Source organism: Pongo abelii, chromosome 3 (assembly GCF_028885655.2).
Source record: "Pongo abelii isolate AG06213 chromosome 3, NHGRI_mPonAbe1-v2.0_pri, whole genome shotgun sequence".
NCBI lineage: Eukaryota > Metazoa > Chordata > Mammalia > Primates > Hominidae > Pongo > Pongo abelii.
Genome location: NC_071988.2, coordinates 129576796 through 129596396, shown reverse-complemented (window position 1 = coordinate 129596396; position 19601 = coordinate 129576796). Strand labels below are relative to the sequence as shown.

The following is a 19601-nucleotide window of genomic DNA, read 5'->3' as shown; positions in this document are numbered from 1 at the left end:
CTTTGGAGCACACTGGAAATGCATTCCAGGCACAGGTAGAGTAGTAACATACATTGTAATGCAGCGATACAGGTATAAAGTTCCAATAATAAAACAGAATCTGCGTCCCACTATTGACCTAAAGGAAAAAATAGGGATGGGGAGAAACAAGTTTACTGGTTGTTTTTATTCCTAATGAAAAATAAAACATTAATGTTTAACAGGATAAAGAATAATCGGTACATAATGGCATTAACTAACAAACCAGTTTCACAGATTTTAAAGGCTTACTTGTGAGTTGCCCATCCCTACAGTTCCATGGAGAGATTTGCACCACAGTTTTCAGAAATGAAGATTCACATACTGCAATAAATCTAGGTGGTTTGGCTTCCAAAGGATGTGTGTGTGTGGAGTGGGGGAACTAAAGCAGATGAAGAGTCTACATAATCACCTCTCCTCAAAGGCACTCTTGGCCAGAGAATGAACCTGTGTATTTTCAGTCAACTCACTGCATTAAAACCCTTTCTTGAGAACATATGAAAGGAATAAGCAAGCCACAGTAACAGAGGAATTAACTAATGAGCCAAGGTGATATTACATAATTAGACACATAGGGAAATGTGACAACACATTTAACCCATGGTATATAAGCAGGGTTTATTTGAGGACCATCTGAAGGTATTTTGACAATACGGGCATGAACTATTTTCTCTATGACTAAATAGATTTTCAAAAAACTCTATCTTGAAAATGTCCAAAGTGTTCTCATACAGTTAATTACATTTAATAGTGAATGTGTAAGCTGATTATTTTATTCAATCTTGATCCAAAAAAGGATAAAAAAAATCCCACAAGTCATTTTTCACTTTATATTTTTGTGGGAAGAAGGTTGTCTTAACATTAGCCCCTGTGCTTCATGACCTGAGTCCTCAGCCTAAGGCAGGCTTCCCAGTGGATGACGGAGGATCCTGTCTTCAAAAGGGAAGGGCTCTGCCATTGTACCATTGCCTCATGGGTATCTGAATGGGCATCATGGGTCTGAATGTCTTCAGTCCAGCTGAACAGGACAGCTCCTTTTCTGTTGTACAGTTAGGTCTGTCAGCTCTGGGCTCTGGGGATTAAGAGATGAGTGGGACTCCACATAAAGCCCCTAGACTTGCTAGGTGTAACTTCATTAGTACATAAAACATATTACTCTAGGTCTCTCATTTTCAGAGGTCTCAAGCTTTCAAGACTGGTAGTGATCAAAGACTTCTGAAAAAAACAGGCAGTTTCAGGTAATGTGACATATTTTAAGTTTTCCCTAAGATTGTGGTTCTGACATGAATCAAGGTCTAATTCAGATAACATTTGGAACTTCTAATTTCAATAATTATGTATAAATATATATTTCAGCTGTCTGTTTCCAACAGCTATTTTAAGAATATTCCAAGGTTTCTGGGGTCAAAAAAAAAAATAGAAGGGAACACCACCTAGACTGGTAGATGAGAGTATTTATTTATCCCTAAGGAATTTCTTTAAAGGCTTGCTATTCTAGTTCTGCCTTTCCTGGTACTAAAAAGGAGCAGGTAATAAACAGTGCTGAGTTTCTTCCCTTGGTTAAGGGAAAATCAATTCAGCCTTTGATCCAACCTCAGGTTCCAACAGAGTGCTGTTTTGACTTGTGCTCCATGCTGTTAGACAAGGGGAAGTAATAAGCAGAAATTATTATGAGTCAATTACATTCATTCCAGCATTCTGAGTTCAGCTGTACTCAGAACAGAAAACCAACTTAGAAGGTGAAAGATGTACTCTACAGCCTTATTTAGAAAAAGAACTAGTGCTAATGCCTTTTTCCCATAGCTTTGAAAGGTGCTTTTAAAAGACAGAGCAAGCAACATTCCTCATTCAGCTGGGATGTTCAAAACAGGTTATAAAAATTATTCTACTAGTTACTAAAATGTAAGATCCAATTCTACTTCAAATGTAAAAAGGCAAACTTGTGTGAATTGCGACTGAAACAGTGGATATCATTAATGGTCCAGTATGGTCCGGCTATGTGACCATGTGTTTGGACATGTTGAAAATCTAAGGTGGTAGGTAGAGGCAGTTAACAATAACTATCTAATGAAAATTCAAAAGGGATCTAGATGAAAATATAGCTAAACTGAGGGAAAGACTGTACTTCAGGGTGAAGTCCACATACCAGATTCTGGACAATTTCTCTTTTCACACATATATCAATAAAACCTTGCTCTAAATAAAGGAGAAAGCAAATTATCTGCGGCCTTAGCAGGCTCTTACATTGTGTTAATTTCCAGACACTAAAGAGAAAAACACTGAAGTTCATAAATACATTTTTTGCTTTTAGCATAAAGAATCCTTTAACAATTTCAGGAGGAGGTTACTTTTTTAAGTAAAAGACAACTTACAGCTAAGTCTATTACTTAAGCATATTAAGGAAACACATGAAGAGTTATATTACGGAAAATGCTTAGGAATGACTGCAGTTTGTGGAATAAGGTTTTAAGACTGCAAAGTTGCATTTGGGGAACTTTTTAACAAAGATAGACTGAATTCCTCTAATCACAAAACAGTAACAGTGTTAGGGTCTGAGTGGATATACCACATTGAGAGTTCTATAATTGATCAAGTAATGAAAAGTGTTACCAACTGAAAAACAATACAGCCAAAATTCTCTAAGAATGATCTTGTGGCATTAATACTGAAATCCTGTTTGACTTGGAATCTTCAGATTGTATCCAAGTTAGCATACATTACATTTTTAAACTCCGTATTATGGTCAGTGTTTTGATCAAAATCATATTTTAGTGATTTAATCACTACCATCCCAGTAGAAAACAAATGTCTAAATGATGAATGAGAGGAAAGGAGGAATTAAGGAGCCTTGTTTTTATGGACTAGGAGTCAGAATTAACATAGAGAAGCAGAAATAACCACTTCAGGGCTATGTCCAATTCTTAAGTGTCTTCAAAGCAAAAGTACCTGACTTATTTCTTCTTGATTTCCTACTATTCCAAAAATGAGGAGGCTGAACCCAGTGAACCATGAGCTCCTTTGTGGTGTCCAAGGAAAATCAGAGGGCAAGTTTACTTTAGAAATCCAAAAATCAAAACCACATGGATCCAGTTCTAAACTCAGTCTCTTAAACTCTTGTAACTAGATAGCAAGCAAACAAAAAACCGAAACCACACCCACACACCCAGCCCCACAGAAACGTAAAATTTGAGAACTGAATCTAGGCAAACCATAAAGCAGGCTATTGACTCTAGACCAATACAGACATCACATTATGAGTAATGGAGAAAAAAGTTTCTCAACCTATTCCTTTTCCCACTTGTCAAGAGCCTGAAATAACAAACATGATGGAAGTGAATGTTATTCCTTTCCAAGCCTCTTGATTTATCATACAAATACCATAGCACCAAGTTGCTGGAAGTCAGGAACTGCACCTTAAATTCATCAACTCTGAGTCACCCACCACAGTACTGCTGTACACTGCCACTTTCATACACAGTTGCTCATCAAACACTTACTGAATAGTGACTGAATTTATTCAATGTGGTAAAGCTTTCTACTGTTTTCTTTCATCAAATGTTTGGGTAAGACTGAATTTATTGGGAAAAAAAGGAAAAATAATCTCAATAACCCATCTATGCACTCAAAAACAAACCCATGGCAAATCCTCAAAACGTTAGATTTACTTACTTGTATCTCAGAAACAGCCACTGGGTGATCCATAATCCAACTAATATAATCCCATTTATTTCTGATACAGAAAATGCCCATTTCACCCTATCAATGTAATCAAAAAACTTGTCTGGGAGTGGAGGGCTAAGCTCCTTGGGAGGGACCCTCTCATGTACAACTGTGATCATGACGGTTGTCAAGACGAGGTTGAAAACTGCATATATGAAGGCAATGCCCGTTTTCCACCACTCTAGTGGAAATTTGTTCCTTGATTCAGTGGGCATAGCAATTTGGATATAGTCTGGGTACTTTTTGGTGCCTTTTCGCAGCCCACTGGATAAGCTCTTGGGTTTACCATTGCCATTTTTGTTTTCTTCTTCAACAGGTTCAGCGGGTCTTGCGTAAGTGTTCGTAGGATCACTGGGTTGATTTTCCAAATGTTCTTCAAGTTTTGCTGTCTCTATGATATCCATTGTTCCCTAGTCTTCAGATCAAAAAGGAGATGGTCAAGTTCTTGTTCTTTGTGGAAATTTAGCTTTTTTTAATCCTTCTATTTCCAAGATCAACATGGACTCTTACAATGGACTTTGTTTCCTAATACAAAATGTAGAAGGTAGCCATCCGATTACTGTTCCTTCCATGCAGCTATATGCTATACCTTCACCACTTTCAAGAAAGGAAGCCAATTCTTTCCTCAAAAAGATGTTACTATCCCACCTAAAAGCAAAACAAAATTATGTTCAGAAATTATGCTTGTCCAGCTGTCAACTATCCAAAACAAAAACATTCTTAAAATAAGGAAACAAATACCAAAGCCATTTGCTTTATAAATATAACGTCAGAGCCTAATTAAAGCTGCTGAGATCAAGTTTATTTACAAAATACTGAACAGTTTTATCTTGGAATTCTTGTCTCTTTTTGAGCTAGTATTGGTAGAAATAGGAACATTTTAACAATCAGTTCCCTTTAAATTTCCTTAAAGAAAAATCAGGACCCAACATTGCAAACACTTCATCAGACACTATCACTTGTTGCTAACCGTGAAGTCATAATAAGCTAGAAATTACCCAGAGATCACATCAATCCTTCCTAAGATTGTATTTTCTATAAGCTGTAAAGAAAGAATAAAAAACTGGTAAGTGGCTTATATGCATTGAATAATTGTTACTCTCTTCATTTGTCAAAATAGTCAATTTTCTATTTTCTAATTAAAAAACAGAAGTCTTTTTAAGTGACTGCTTTTAAGAACAGATTCAAGAACAACATATTCAAGATTTTTAAAATGGCACAGCCTCAGTTTATCCTTTTATATTCAGAGACGCACACCATATACAAGAAAAGCTGGCAGCCTTCAAAATAACTCTGAAAAGATACACCAAGCCTTAGCTATGTCTCTCACGCAGGTAACAAGTAGAATTTATTTGAAGGATAAAAATACCTCACTACAATTGGTATGATAAATTAGTAACTAACAATATTTTGATTCAGCTACCACAAGTTCTACCAAACAATAGAAACGGGCCTCCAGAGGACCAGCTCAGGGGATTCACCCACCACGACACCGATGAGGATAACTACCTTTGGCTTCAGCTCCACGGGCTCCAGAGAGCACACACTTCTTTAGGACACAGGGCACCACTGCCACCTCTTTTATACGTGCTAGCACACAGCCCCAGCTGTTCTCAATTTAGGAGAGCAGTCTTTTAGTCCTGCTACAGAAACCAGCCACCTGATGAGGTTTTCAAACCTCGTAATTAGTCCTCTCCCTGGACACACTGCTCAACTTAAGCACAATCCACTGCATTTTAAAGGACCTCCCCACTCCCCCACCTCCCCTGTTTCAGGGTAACTTCAGGGAAAACTGAGGAGGACAAACTCAAAGTGATGACAGCTAAGCCTTTATTTAATGAAAGAAAAAAAAAACAGCGAAAATGGCAGTCAATATGTACAGGCAATGTCTGTTTACAATTATGGGTGGCAAACAGATAAACCACAAGTGTTTACTGTGCACTAAATGCCCCAGTGCTGAAGGCTATGTAGGGGAAATTAAAAGGAGTGAAAAACACCTGACCTGAACATTCAGCCAAAGAGCTTGCAGTCTAACCAAAGAGACAGGACTAAAATGATGAAAGACTACTGGAGAAGACTGAATGGCATATTGTGAAAGGAAGGAGAGGGATGAGCTGATCACTAGATAAAGTGAGAGGTTTAGCTGTACTGTTTCCCTGCTCCAGGGACAAGATGTGTCCACACACACGCTCTGTTTCTGAGAAAGCAAAAGCATGTGGAAAGCTGGCCTGGTAGAGAAATGGGGGATAAGGGAGCATAAGACTAGCTAAAAGGTACTACTGAGAATTATAAACATCTCACCTTTCTCTTGTCCTTCTGCAGAGCCCCCAGCTATCAATACATTACAGCAGGATGAGAAAGGCCCAGGCCTTTGACAGGCCCAGGCTTGACAGTGTCTTGGCACAATGTTGTGGGAAGAATAAGGACAATGAAGAGGTGCCTCAAGAAGGTATTTTCAACAACAAACCTTCAACACCATGAACTACTACTTCTAATGGAGGTCCGAAGCACTAACACAGCCTTTCCTGTCTCTCTTTAGCAGACTTGCCTAATCCACTTACAGCATCTTGCCAAATCATCATCCAAATTCCCTTCAACTTTACTCTTCCATATGTGCTCCTAGTCTTACGTTCATGTGTGAAAGAAGCTTGTGATTTTGAAACTCCATTTCACAGTGGATGTACAGATGGTCTTTATAAGGTAGTTACTTGGTTCTAGAACACAGAATGTGGAACAGAAGAAAATCCAATTAGTAACCTTTTTTCTTTTTTTTTTTCCAAGAGGAAACACTCAGCCACCCACCTCATGGGACTGCTATGAGAATGACTGACTGAAATAATTAATTGTGAAGAACTTTGTGCCCCTGGGAGTAAGAACACTATGTGAGTACAATGCCCATTTATCGTCATTAGTGTTAAAATTAATATTTTCCTTGGGATTTCATTAAGATTAAATATACACAGCACATTCATCATGTGTCAACAAATCTTGGGACACATGATGGGGACCTGATGACATCCTTGTCATCAGGATAATGATCACAACATATTCATTCCTATTTTGAAAGGAAAATATCTCCGGGTCCCAAAATCACTCAGCTAAAGGGAAGAGTCAAGCTGGGAACTGCTTAGGGCAAACCTGCCTCCCATCCTATTCAAAGTCACACATCTGCTCATGGAGATAAATGCATATCTGATTGCCTTCTTTGGAGAGGCTAATCAGAAACCCAAAAGAATGCAACCATTTATCTCTTATCTACCTATGACCTGGAAGGCCCCTCCCCACTTTGAGTTGTCCCACCTTTCCAGACCGAACCAATGTTCATTTTACATATGTTGATTGATGTCTCATATCCCCCTAAAATGTATGAAACCAAACTGTGCTCTGACCACCTTGGGCACATGTCTTCAAGACCTCCGGAAGCTGTGTCATAGGCGTGCAACCTCAACCTTGGCAAAATAAACTTTCTAAATTAACTGAGACCTGTCTCAGATTTTCAGGGTTCACATTTTGGTAACCATAGAGGGATTCTGAGTGGAGGTGCCCCGACCTTTAACAAATCTCCTATCAGTGCTTGGTTCAACCTTGGGCTATCTTCATGGCTTAAACCAATAGGACAATTTGCTGAGGCCTGGAAGCACCCATTCCAGAGAATCCCTGATCTCCCCAATTCTGGTTGAGAGCTAAAGTTTATTTTGCTGTACAACTCCTTTTTTTTTTTCTTTGGAGTTTTAGTTGCTTCCAACACAAGGAAGGCAAGTTTTTCCTGTTTCCATGATGATGGAAGGCAGGTAACTTCTTTACGGAGTTTCCCTTCCAACAGGGGAGTTTTTTTCCCCCGCCCCCTGCTCCTAGTGACACAGGAGATAGAAGTTATTTAGGCAGATAGTGAGGGTAAAAGAGTTCTCGGCAAGGCTGCCCTTCTAACAGAAAGCAGCCCAAGAAACTTTTTTTGTCTAATGAAGAGCAGCCTGAAAAATTGAGCTGCAAACATAGATAAGCAAGCTGAAAGCTTGCACAGGTTACTGCCGGCAGCTGTGCCAATACAAAATGGCTATCTGGGGGCCAGGTATGTTCAACGTGGAGGCTCCATCTTCCCTTTTGTCACCATGTGTAAAGAAAGAGGCAATATGGTGTGGGCCAGGAAGATAATCCATTTGCATAATAAAAGATTAGGGTGGGGGTAGCCAGCTTTTTAGACCCTTATGCAAATGGCACACCTGGTCCAACCAATCTTTCATGCCCTATGTAAATCAAACACCACCTCCTCAAGCTCATCTATAAAACCTGCATTTCACTGAGGAAGCAGAAACCCATTTGGGACCCCTCTCTCTGCAGGAGAAAGTTCTTCCTTTCCTTTTGCCTATTAATCCTCTGCTTTTAACCTTACTCCTTGTGTGTCCATGTCCTTGATTTCTTCTGCATGAGACAATGAACCTCAGGTATCACCCCAGATAACAAGGCTGCTTCACTAGGATAGAGAGCAGTCTTCAGCCTGAGACCCAACAACCCCTAGATAACTAACTAAATTGGGGTTTGTCTTGGCTAAAGTTAAAATTAACAACCAGCTGGTCTTAATGTCTTTACCATTAGAGCGCTCAGTAATCATATATAAGTTGTGCAATCATTTGTTTTGCTTAACTGGTTTTTTTTATTGTTTCTCTTTTTGATGTTGTTTCAGTCTTTTTCCCATTGGGTTTGACCAACTTCATCCGACTTGATCAAATCTGAAGGAAAGTTCCAAATTATGGGGAACAAGGCCACTGAAGTGGCTAAATTCTCATAGACACACACAAAAAAGGTAGTATGGTAAGGTGGTATAATGGGGGGGAGAAAAACAGCCAGAAAAAGGAAAAAAAGAAAAAAAGGAAAGATTTTTTATTTTGACTACTTAAGAGGCTTTATTTACATAACAAAGCCACCTTTTTCCTAGCCAGGTCAAACTAAAAGCAAAGGCAGTCACCCCACGCTGCATTTCAATAGCTAAAGTTCTGCCTTTTTTCCTCCACCATGACAGCCTGAGTTTTGTTTCCTAAATCAAGCCCTTTCTGGTTTGATACTCGGTACTTCTGAAATAGCGGCAATTTGTCCTAGTTCGTGAAATATGGAAATGAGATTTAAAGAGTTGTTTTTTTAAAGGAACTCAATGGTTAAAGTCAGTTTAATTGAAAACTACCATCCAAGATGTGTGTCTGTATGTTTACGTGTGTTTGTATTTAAAAGGCCTTCATGTTTTTATTCCTTTTTTCTCCCCTAGGACTTTGCCCTTTTTTTTGAGGTGGAGTCTTGCTCTGTTGTCCAGGCTGGAGTGCAGTCGTGTGATCTTGGCTCACTGCAACCTCCACCTCCTGGATTCAAGGGATTCTCCTGCCCCAGTCTCCCAAGTAGCTGGGATTACACGCACGCACCACCACACCCAGCTAATTTTTGTATTTTTAGTACAGACGACGTTTCACCATGTTGGCCAGGCTGGTCTTGAACTCCTGACCTCAGTTGATCCACCTGCCTTGGCCTCCCAAAGTGCTGGGATTATAGGTGTGAACCACCATGTCTAGCGCCCTTTTTTAAAATTTTTTCTTCTCAGTTGACTGGATTCTGTTTTCTTCATTTACTTCTGCTGTCTCTCCTTTCTCTTTCACCCTCTGCTGCATGAGGGACCTAAAATAGTTTATAATAGCCTGGGGTTCCTTAAAGAAAATGGAGAAGACATAAGACTCCCTTTCAGGGAGAAACCTGTTTCTCCTTATGGAACTTGAAGAGTGTAAACAGACAAGTTCATCTCAGCTTTTAAACTGCTTGCTTTTATATTGTTACCTGATTTATTGACTAAAATAGTTATTGCAACAGAGGCTACTCTTGGGTTTTTAAAGAAAAGTGTAGTTTAGACGCTTAGAAATGTCTTTGTTTTAAAAAAATTTTTTTTAAGTGAACCATAAAAACATCACATGGTCTGGCCTCATAAAAATTCTCCCTTTTTGGAAACCCAGGATTCAGTGTGGGCTCTGCCCAGGGCTCAGAGATCTGGTTAAAAGATAGATAGTCTCTAAATAAAATTGGTCTCCTTATGCAATCCTATGATAGATTTTTATAATTTTATGTTCAATTTGGCATCCATCTTTAATCTCCCTCTAGACTTTTTCTCTCTGTATCTTATGATGCAAATTTTGCTATTTGATTTTCACCTGAGTTGTTTCCTTTAATATGCAAATTTAAGGCTATTTAGCTGACAACTACCTAAGGTTGTGAAACAGGTTATCAAAATCTGGAAAATCTAGGATAGGAAAAAAATGTTTTTTTATGAATCTAAGATGTGTTTCTATTGGCATGCCTAATATGTCTATGCATTTATATGTTGTGTACACAATGTTTCACTACTGAAAATAAATTAAAAAGCTCTAATTAATTGGCTTAAAGAAAAAAGCAACAGAATCAAATAGTTTATCAGGGAAAAAATAAGAGACTAATCAAATGCTTTTTCAAGTTTATGGAACTTAAGTGAAATCTTTAATAAATAAGCTAGCTTTAAAATTATTGGTAAAGTAATATTAGAAATGTCTTAAGAATTGCCAGCATACATTCTTGTTTGCATTTATTAATCAAGCAATTTCATACTTATCCCTGCCAAATACTATAAGGTGTCAAAATTTGACATGGGGGTTATAAAACTATGAACCTAGCCCAAAGCTGAATGAACTTTCCTTGTGTAACCTTTAATAAACAAGACATTGATATTGGTTTAATAAAAAAAATAGCTACATCTTGAATTTAGTAAGATTACTATAACTTCTAATCTTGTGGCTTTGGGCAGTTTAGTCCACATGGACTGAGGTTTGTTCTGAGAAAGGACTGTTACTGTCTTTGTTTCAAAGCTAAACTATAAGCTAAGGTCCCAATTAGTTTGGCCTACACCCAGGAATGAACAAGGACAGCTTGGAGGTTAAAAGCAAGATGGAGTCAGTTAGTTTAAATCTTTTTCACTGTTTCAGTTACAGTTTTGCAATGGTGGTTCCAAAACTTTAAATGATGACTATCACAGTTTTCATAAATAATCTATGTAAACAATTAAAGTAATTAGGTAAAGGTAATAGGATAAATAATTGTAGACAAACAGGTCATAATTTAGAATCTAAAGTTATATTAAATTAAATAATAGATATTTCATTATTTGGGTATTTTCCAATAAAATATATTTGTAGGAAAACATTCTTTCTTAAAAAAAAGTGTGTCCTTTTAAAAAACGGTGAACAATTTTTGTCTAATTCAAAGCTTATTTAAAGGTTACGTATAAAACAAGGTAAAATGAACCAGGAAATACGAGAGATGTAGAGAAAGTTATAAAAATAATTTTTTTTTTTGGTAAGAAGGCTTAAAGAGAAATAATTTCAAATGAAAAATAATTTTGTATGAGATTCTTCATATGAGAAAGAATTTAGTCCTAGAGTAGAATGACTGGTTGTTTAAGAAAGAGGGATGTTCAGGACAAACCAGAAAGTCCAAGCATGTCATGAACGGTCTGTGTAAGTCACAATGAGAGGGTTTAAAAATAAACTTTTATATTATCAAATTGTCATATTATTAAGTTTTGGTTTTCTTAGGAAAAAACTGAGATTAAAAGTTTTTTTTTTAATTAAGGTTATTGCATCCATGTATCTCTTTGTATGTGCTTTTAAGGTACTTGTGACATTGAGTTACAGGCCTTTGACTCTGGTGTCTGAAAAGGACACCAAGTCCTGTTAAATTTTAAATACTGACAGCAATTAAACCCCATCTTCAGGCCAGGTAGAAGATGCCAATCAAAATAAACTGCACTCCTAAGACACTGGGCTAGAAATTAAAGCTATTCAACTCCTCAAGGCCCAGGAACTATCGTGGAAGAGGTGGGCGTATGAGACTGTAGGAACTGATTTTGAGAGATAAGTTCAGTTTCTCTACAAATTAATCATCAATGTCAAAGACACACTGATGCAAGACAAGCATATGGGTCCCTGTGTCTGATTAACCAGGTTTTCTTGAAGCATTAACTGACTCCTTAATAAAGGTTATAAAGGTTATAAAAGGCTTATGGAAGTTTTATTTTATGGTCAAAATTAAAATTTTATGGTTTATGAAATTTTGAAAAACAAATTTAATAGGCTTCATGCTGTTTTTATTCAGGCTTATTGTTTGGAAAATTAAGTCTCCTTTCCCAAAGAATGAAGGTTTTGCCTTTTTATCGTTGTGTTATCACTTCGGTTAAATGAAATGACTTATTTTACAATGACCTGTGATCCTATTTTGTGATATCAAGTGTTTTAAACTTTTGATATGTGACAAACTTTCCAAATCAAATTATAAAGTATGTCTTTTTCTTACCTAATTAATCCTTTAAGATATTAGGTTCCCTAAAGTCCAAAAATGACATATTTGGCTTTAGTATAAAAATTATGCAGAAAGCATTGTCAAATATAAAATGATGTTTGGTTTTCTTTGGGCTGTATTTGTATAAATATGCTATTGGTATGTGTTCTAAAATTATGGGAAACTTCCATAATTCTGATATGACTTAATGTACATTATCAGTAATAATTATAATTGTTATGTTAAATTATTGTGTGCCACAGAGGTAACAAATTTCCTTGCTAATTGTGTCTTTGACTATGGCTGCCCTAAAACGTTTTGTCATCCACAGAAAATTGTCTTATTTTGGTCCTCTAGAAGGTGGTTTTATAATCAGCTATAAAACCCTTACAGGTGCTCCTGAATGCAGGTTTCTGATAACTTTGGAGACTGTGACATCAGAATAGAGGAAAAACTTTCAGGACTCATGGAGAGCTGAAATGTTCATGAATATTAAGCAGAAAAGGAATTAACTGCATGGACTAAACTAATAGAAGTCTAAAATAATCTTTTTAACTTTTTTTGTTTAAAACCTGCTCATCCTTTGTTTTTCAGAGTCAGGAAAACTTTTAAGCTATTTACAGCTTTTAACAATTGAGTAAAGTATACTCCTGTGAACAAAATGTGGAGCATATTTGTTTTCTCTCTACCTGATTTCTCAAGAATTTGGAAACTATTGGCAACTATTTGTATTCTTAACTTACGGCAATACAGTTATTTGCATAAGTGCAATAAGTATCTGTTTTCATTTATAACAGGACACAACTGGAGAAACTGGTTATTTTACCAAGGCTTAGGCTGGAATGGTGTGCTTTCCTTTAAAGAATCAAACTTGACTTATGGAGCCAATAAAAGCCTCTTGGGAAAACTGGCCTCATACTTGTCTACACAGTCCCTGTGCAGGGTTCCTGACCTGTGATAAGTAAAGAATGTCACTTTCTGACAGGCCTAGGAGCTCCAAGTTTTATCTTAGAACCTCAAGAGCAGAGAATCACCCAATTCACAGGTATTTGATGACACAAATCCATGGCTGGGCTTGGTTTTAAAAAAGTCTTATCTGAGATTCCTTCTATTGATGTGGTGGCTCATGCCTGTAATTTCAGTACTTTGGAGGCCAAGGCAGGAGGTCATTTGAGCCCAGGAGTTCAAGACTAGTCTGGGCAACATGGCAAAACCCTGCATTTACAAAAAAAAAAAAAACAAAAAAAAAATTAGCTGGGTGTGGTGGTGCACCTGTAGTCCCAGCTACTTGAGAGGCTAAGGTTAGAGGATTACTTGAGCCCAAAAGGTTGAGGCTGCAGTGAGCAGTGATCACACCACTGCATTCCAGCCTGGGTGATGGAGACGCTGTCTCCAAGAAAAAAAAAAACAAAAAACAAAGGTGCTGTATTAGTTATGTAATGTAACCTAGTGGTGTAAACCTGCTGCTGCTACCATTTTTACTCTCTGATGAACTTTAGAATCATTTTATCAGACTACAGGAAAAATTCTATTGGCATTATTAAAAGGAAATGACTCACATTATATAGTATGGCAACATCAAATCTTTACTGGTATAATAACCTCAGCTTCCCATGTATGAATATAGTATAGCTTTATGCTTGCTTATATCCACATCAGCTAATTTTTATAGCTTTCTTCAAATAAGTTCTGAACATTTATTTTAATTATTAAAATTTGAGGCCATTTTTGCCTTTGTTGTAGTGGCTACATCAGTAACCAATAGTCAAGTAACTGATCATATTTTTATTAGGTTTTCTAACTGGTTATTACTGATTCTATAAGGATACTGTGTTTTTAATTTGTAAACAAAATCTAACCTTCCAGTTGAATATTGTATGTTTTAGTTATTTTCACATATATATTCTTCTCTGCCTTTTAGTCATTACCTGCCTGTTTTCTTTTTATTTTCTTGGCTGAATTGGCTAGAACAATATTAAAAAGTAGAGATGTAGAAGTAAAACACAGAAGCACAACGGTGTCTATGAATGTGTTTTCTTGTAATTTGACAAAAAGATTCTAAATCTCATTTAGGAGTGAAAATGAAAGCAGCAGAAGACTTTTTCCACTAGGTATTAGAACATATATTACACAGCTAAAATTGTGTGATATTGACATTAAAAAAGCCTAACTATACATACTTCTATTAAAATAAAATACTGAATATTTTTCCCTTGCAACATCAATTGGATACTGAGTTTTACCAAATGCAATTTTGGCTTCACTCCAGATAATAATGTCTTTTCCTTTTAAACATGTTTGTGATGCATTTTATTACAATCATTTTCTAATTTTAAATCTTCCTTACATTTCTGGAATAAATCATGCTTAGTTAAAAAAAAATGTAACAAAACACTAGCAGCGTACTGGAAGGTTCAGAGTTTGCCATTTGCCTTCTAAAGGGAGATGAATCTATAGAGATCTTTAATTTTTTCAGTATTATCTAGGTTAACTTTCAGTATTTTGCAAGGTAAGAAGACTCAGAAGGCTTGGCATATGCTTTGCACTCCGGCATAGTACCTAAAACAAATGAACTAATGAAATTGCCATCCACTGAGAGAGGAACTATTGTGGCTTTTTTTGCTTTCCCAGACACTGGTAGGAAAGGATAACTATAGTGTGAACCCTGAAAACCTGAGATAGGTCTCAGTTAATTTAGAAAGTTTATTTTGCCAAGGTTGAGGATGCACACCCATGACACAGCCTCAGGAGGTCTTGATGACATGTGCTCAAGGTGGTCATAGCACAGTTTGGTTTCATACATTTTAGGGGGACATGAGACATCAATCAACATATGTAAGATGAACATTGGTTCGGTCTGGAAAGGTGGGACAACTCAAAGCAGGGAGGGGGCTTCCAGGTCATAGGTAGATAAGGGATAAATGGTTGCATTCTTTTGGGTTTCTGATTAGCCTCTCCAGAAGAGGCAATAAGTTATGCATTTATCTCAGTGAGCAGATGTGTGAGAATGGGAGGCAGGTTTGCCCTAAGCAGTTCCCAGCTTGACTTTTCCCTTTAGCTTAGTGATTTTGGGGCCCAGAGATATTTTCCTTTCACATTTCCCCCCCCTTTGTTTAAATCTTTTGGAGAAAGCATTTTAGAAGAAAAAGTCTCCGGGCTCAGGTTTCATCTTATCTCTCATGGCTAGGATGCTTTGTTCCTAGATGGGTAGGCCCTGAGTTATTAGGAAAGCTCATTTTTAGAAGGTTGTGAAGTTTCATGTCCTATGAAGAGAATATAGGGGAAGGAAGGGAGAAAAACAACAACAAACAAAATAATCCTGGAAAATCAATATAGATCACATTACTCTGAAGTCCATACATTAGTAGGCATGTATGAAAGTGGCTTATGAATGTAAATAGGTTGTTATTTTCTTCTGAAGTTTAAGTTGTCTAGCTTCAGTTCACAGGGCTTTATGAAAGCACAGCTTAGTTTTCAGTGACTTCAAATTAGGAAAAATGGGGAAAAATGGGGAAAAAAGAAGAAAAAATATTGAAAACATTATTTTGAAGACTTCTAGCCAAGAAAAATTAGAATTCAGTCCAAACTGTAGAAAATATTAAAAATTGAAAAACATTAGGCAAGACTAGAATCTAACAAGTGTACTATAGTTTTTGAAACATAATTTTTCTCTCTCCAGTTCCCCATTTTTACTAAAGACAAATCATGGTAGGACTGGTTTGCTTTATTATACTTGGCCTAATTATTTGTAGATAGTGCAGCAAGAATAATGATTTTTTACATAGGCTTTTAAATTGGGTTTGAATGGCATTTTTATTCAGTTCTCCTATTTTATAACTTTATCTTAAAGGAATTAGATTAGATGTACAAAACATTTTTACAAGCATATTTTCAACAGTTACATATAAGGGAAAATTGGAAATAATCTAATATCTAAGAACATGGGGTTAGCTAAATGAATTATGGTTACCTTAATATTACACATAATGTATGATACCATAGTAACTATAAAACTGCAAGACAGATATATAAATACTATATAAGAAGAAAACAGTGCTGAGGTAGGCAGATCACCTGAGGTCAGTAGTTTGAGACCAGCCTGGCCAACATGACAAAACCCTATCTCTACTAAAAATACAAAAAATTAGCTGGGCATGGTGGCACATGCCTGTAGTCCCAGCTACTTGGGAGGCTGAGGCACAAGAATCCCTCCAACCTGGGAGGCAGAGGTTGCAGTGAGCTGAGATTGCACCACTGTGCTCCAGACTGGGTGACAGAGCAAGACTCTATTTCAAAAATAAAAAAGGAAGTATCAAATTAAGAAGCAACTTCAAACTTAATAGAAACTGTAGAATCTCAATAATTCATATCAAAGGTTATAGTTTAAAAAAATGGGAAAAGGCCATGTGATCGATACTCATGGCTACAGAAAAAGGTGCAGGGATGGCAGTTCAGATCTGAAGCTCATTGACGGCAGCTGCAGAGGCTACTGAGCATAGACATGGGTTCCAGTAGAAAGGCATAGAAATGCTTTGTGTTCCAGATTTGTAAGTGTGCCTTGTGGTGCATATAAAGTGTTTAAGATATATTAAATGTATAAATATAATTTTAAAATTAAGAGATTTTTATCTACAGTTTATTATAGTTTTAATATTTAAAAGAATTTAATCTGTTCAAGATAGATGCAAAACATTGATCAAAAAAAGCATGTTCCTGCATTTATAAACTGCGATAATGAATAATAGACATTTATACATTGAACTTAAAGGTTTAAGAAAAACTAGGTCTTGACACAGAATTTTATTGAATTGAATATCAGTTGAAACAATCTGCTGAATTTCTTAACAGACACAAGAGCTTTCTTAGACCTTAAAAAAGAAAACTCTGTTGTCACTATAAAGCCATTAAAAAAATCAACTTGTAGAATAAAATAGTCACAACATAATAGTTCTCAGCAAATCTTATTTACATGGCAGGTACTATGCTTCTGTATTATCTAATTAATCACTATAACAACTCTAGGAAATATTGTTAGCCAGATTTTTTTTTAAATTGAAACAATCAAAGTGAAGGGACAACCCACAGAATGGGAGAAAATATTTACAAACTATCCATCTGACAAGAGATTAATAATCAGAATATATAAGGAGCTCAAACAACAGGAAAAAATCTAATAGTCTGAGTAAAAAAATAAACAAAAGTTCCAAATAGACATTTCTCAAAAGACAGACAAATGGCAAACAGCTATATGAAAAGTGCTTAACATCAATGATCATCACAGAAATACAAATCAAAACTACAATGAGATATCATCTCACCCCAGTTAAAACAGCTTCTATCCAAAAGATAGGCAATAACGAATGCCTATAGTAAAGCTATCCAAAAGATAGGCAATAACGAATGCTCCATAGTAAAGCCACTATGGAGAACAGTATGGAGGTTCCTCAGAAAACTAAAAATAGAACTACCATATGATCCAGCTATCCCACTGCTGGGAATATATCCAAAAGAAAGAAAATCAGCATATCAAAGAGATATCTGCACTCCCATGTTTATTGCAACATTATTCACAATAGGCAAGATTTGGAAGCAACATAAGTGTCCACTGATGGATGGATGAAGAAAATGTAGTACATATACACAATGGAGTACTATTCAGCCATAAAAAAGAATAGGATCTCATCATTTGCAACATGGATGGAACTGGAAGACATTACATTAATTGAAATAAGCCAGGCACAAAAAGACAAACTTCACGTGTTCCCACTCATTTGTGGGAGCTAAAAATTAAAACAATTGAACTTATGGTGATAGAGGTAGAAAGATGGTTACCAGAGGCTGGGAAGAGTAGTGGTGGGTGGCAGGGTGGGTGAAGTACAGATGGTTAATGGGTAAAAAAATATAGTTAGATAGAATGAGTAAGTTCTGGTATTTGATAGAACAGGGTGACTACAGTCAACAATAATTTATTGTACCTTTAAAAATAACTAAAATTATAACTGAAATGTTTATAACAGAAATAAGTGATGAATGCTTGAGGTGATGGATACCCCATTTACCCTGATTTGATTATTACACACTGTATGCCTGTATCAGAATATCTCACGTACCCCATAAATATATACACCTACTTTGTACCCATTAAAAAAAAAAAAAAAAAAGAAAGAAATTGAGATGATGTATGTTGCCCAAGGTCAGAGAGGAAGTAGCAGAGCCTAGATTTAACTAGGAATCTGACCTCAGGAGCCTCTGTTCCTAAATGGTATACCACTGCCTCTAGTACCATTCCATATGAAAAGGTCAACAATAGCATCCGTGAAAAAGATTAAGAACAATCAATTATGAACTTGTTTTTTTTTCATTTCTTAAATTTCAACTTTTATTTTAGATCGGGGGTACAGGTTTGTTATCTGGTATATTGCATGGTGCTGAGGTTTCCTAGACTGCAATAGAGGCAATTCTTCAGTCTTTATAATTTTGTAAAAATCCATATAAACTTAGAAAAAAATTTAACTTATAATTCACCGCTATTGTGGGGAAAAAAAGAAAAGGAGCCTGTTAAAAATTTCCCTATCACCCATATCTGCCATTTAATTAACGTTACTAATAAGCTACCATATTAAATCTGTAATACAGGTGGGTATATAATTTTATGTTAACAGCATCCAGTTTAGCTAAGAAATCTCCTGCCGATAAAGTTTTTCCTAAATACCAAGACATCTTACCTTTTTCTTTTTTTTTTTTTTTTTTGAGACAGTCTGGCTATGTCACCTAGGTTGGAGTGCAGTGGCACGATCTTGGCTCACTGTAATCTCAGCCTCCCAGGTTCAAGCGATCTTCATGCCTCAGCCTCCCGCGTAGGTGGGATTACAGGCATGCCATCATGCCCAGCTAATTTTTGTATTTTTAGTAGAGATGGGGTTTTGCCTTGTTGGCCAGGTTGGTCTCGAACCTCTGGCCTCAAGTAATTCACCCATCTCAGCCTCCTAAAGTGCTGCAATTACAGGTGTGAGCCATTGCACCCGGCCAGCTTTTTCTTATTAACAGTGTTCGAGACTAACTTGTTTGTAAAATTCTTTCCAGCCAAAATGGGGAGGTACCAATATGCTTGTGGATGTGAGGGTGCTTTGTGAGTGATGGGATTCTATTTCAGAAGCACCCACAAAATTTGTTAAGTATTTTTACTAACAAGTTCTTGAAAACTGACACAAGATCCACTGCTTACCAAAAAGTTATCATGTATTTCTGAAATACTTTCCCAACAAAAGTAACATTGAAAAGAGTCCTTGTCAGATCATTACAAGTTTTTATACTGCCACTAAGTTCTACATCTTTTTTAGTATGATAGGATTTTTAATTTGGGAAATGGGAAAGCTTGACAGTATCTTGGTGACACTTTCTTCTGAGAATGGCTTGGTAAAAAAAAAAAAAATTCAGGTAAAAGATATAATTGAAAAATTAGCTACTAGTAGCTGTACTTCTGAACTTCAGGGGAGATATGCTTGGGTAGAGCGCAGATATTTTGA

General features: G+C 36.5%; 1 protein-coding gene and 1 long non-coding RNA gene across 13 annotated transcripts in view; one reads left to right on the top strand and one right to left on the bottom strand.

Annotated features, from left to right (window-relative positions):
* SGMS2 (sphingomyelin synthase 2) overlaps positions 1–19601 on the bottom strand; it is a 99401-nt gene that overhangs the window by 15453 nt on the left and 64347 nt on the right. For 6 of the 8 annotated variants that reach the window (XM_024246086.3, XM_063723567.1, XM_002815040.4 and 3 more), the window contains 2 exons: positions 3688–4386; positions 1–118 (listed from right to left, as the gene is read on the bottom strand). In XM_024246086.3, coding sequence (XP_024101854.1) covers positions 1–118; positions 3688–4142 — 573 coding nt within the window. In that variant the 5' untranslated portion in view covers positions 4143–4386. Of the gene's footprint in view, positions 119–3687; positions 4387–6039; positions 6455–19601 lie in introns of those variants that run through there. The other 2 variants (XM_054554245.1, XM_054554244.1) reach the window with 2 other exon arrangements.
* Positions 6462–19601, top strand: part of LOC129059050 (uncharacterized) — a 35728-nt gene continuing 22588 nt past the window's right edge. The window contains exons 1-4 of one of the 5 annotated variants that reach the window (XR_008524670.2): positions 6483–6620; positions 8420–8539; positions 11513–11615; positions 12873–13120. This is a non-coding gene — a long non-coding RNA (uncharacterized LOC129059050). Of the gene's footprint in view, positions 6621–8419; positions 8540–11512; positions 11616–12872; positions 13121–19601 lie in introns of all 5 variants that reach the window. The other 4 variants (XR_010139760.1, XR_010139759.1, XR_010139758.1 and 1 more) reach the window with 4 other exon arrangements.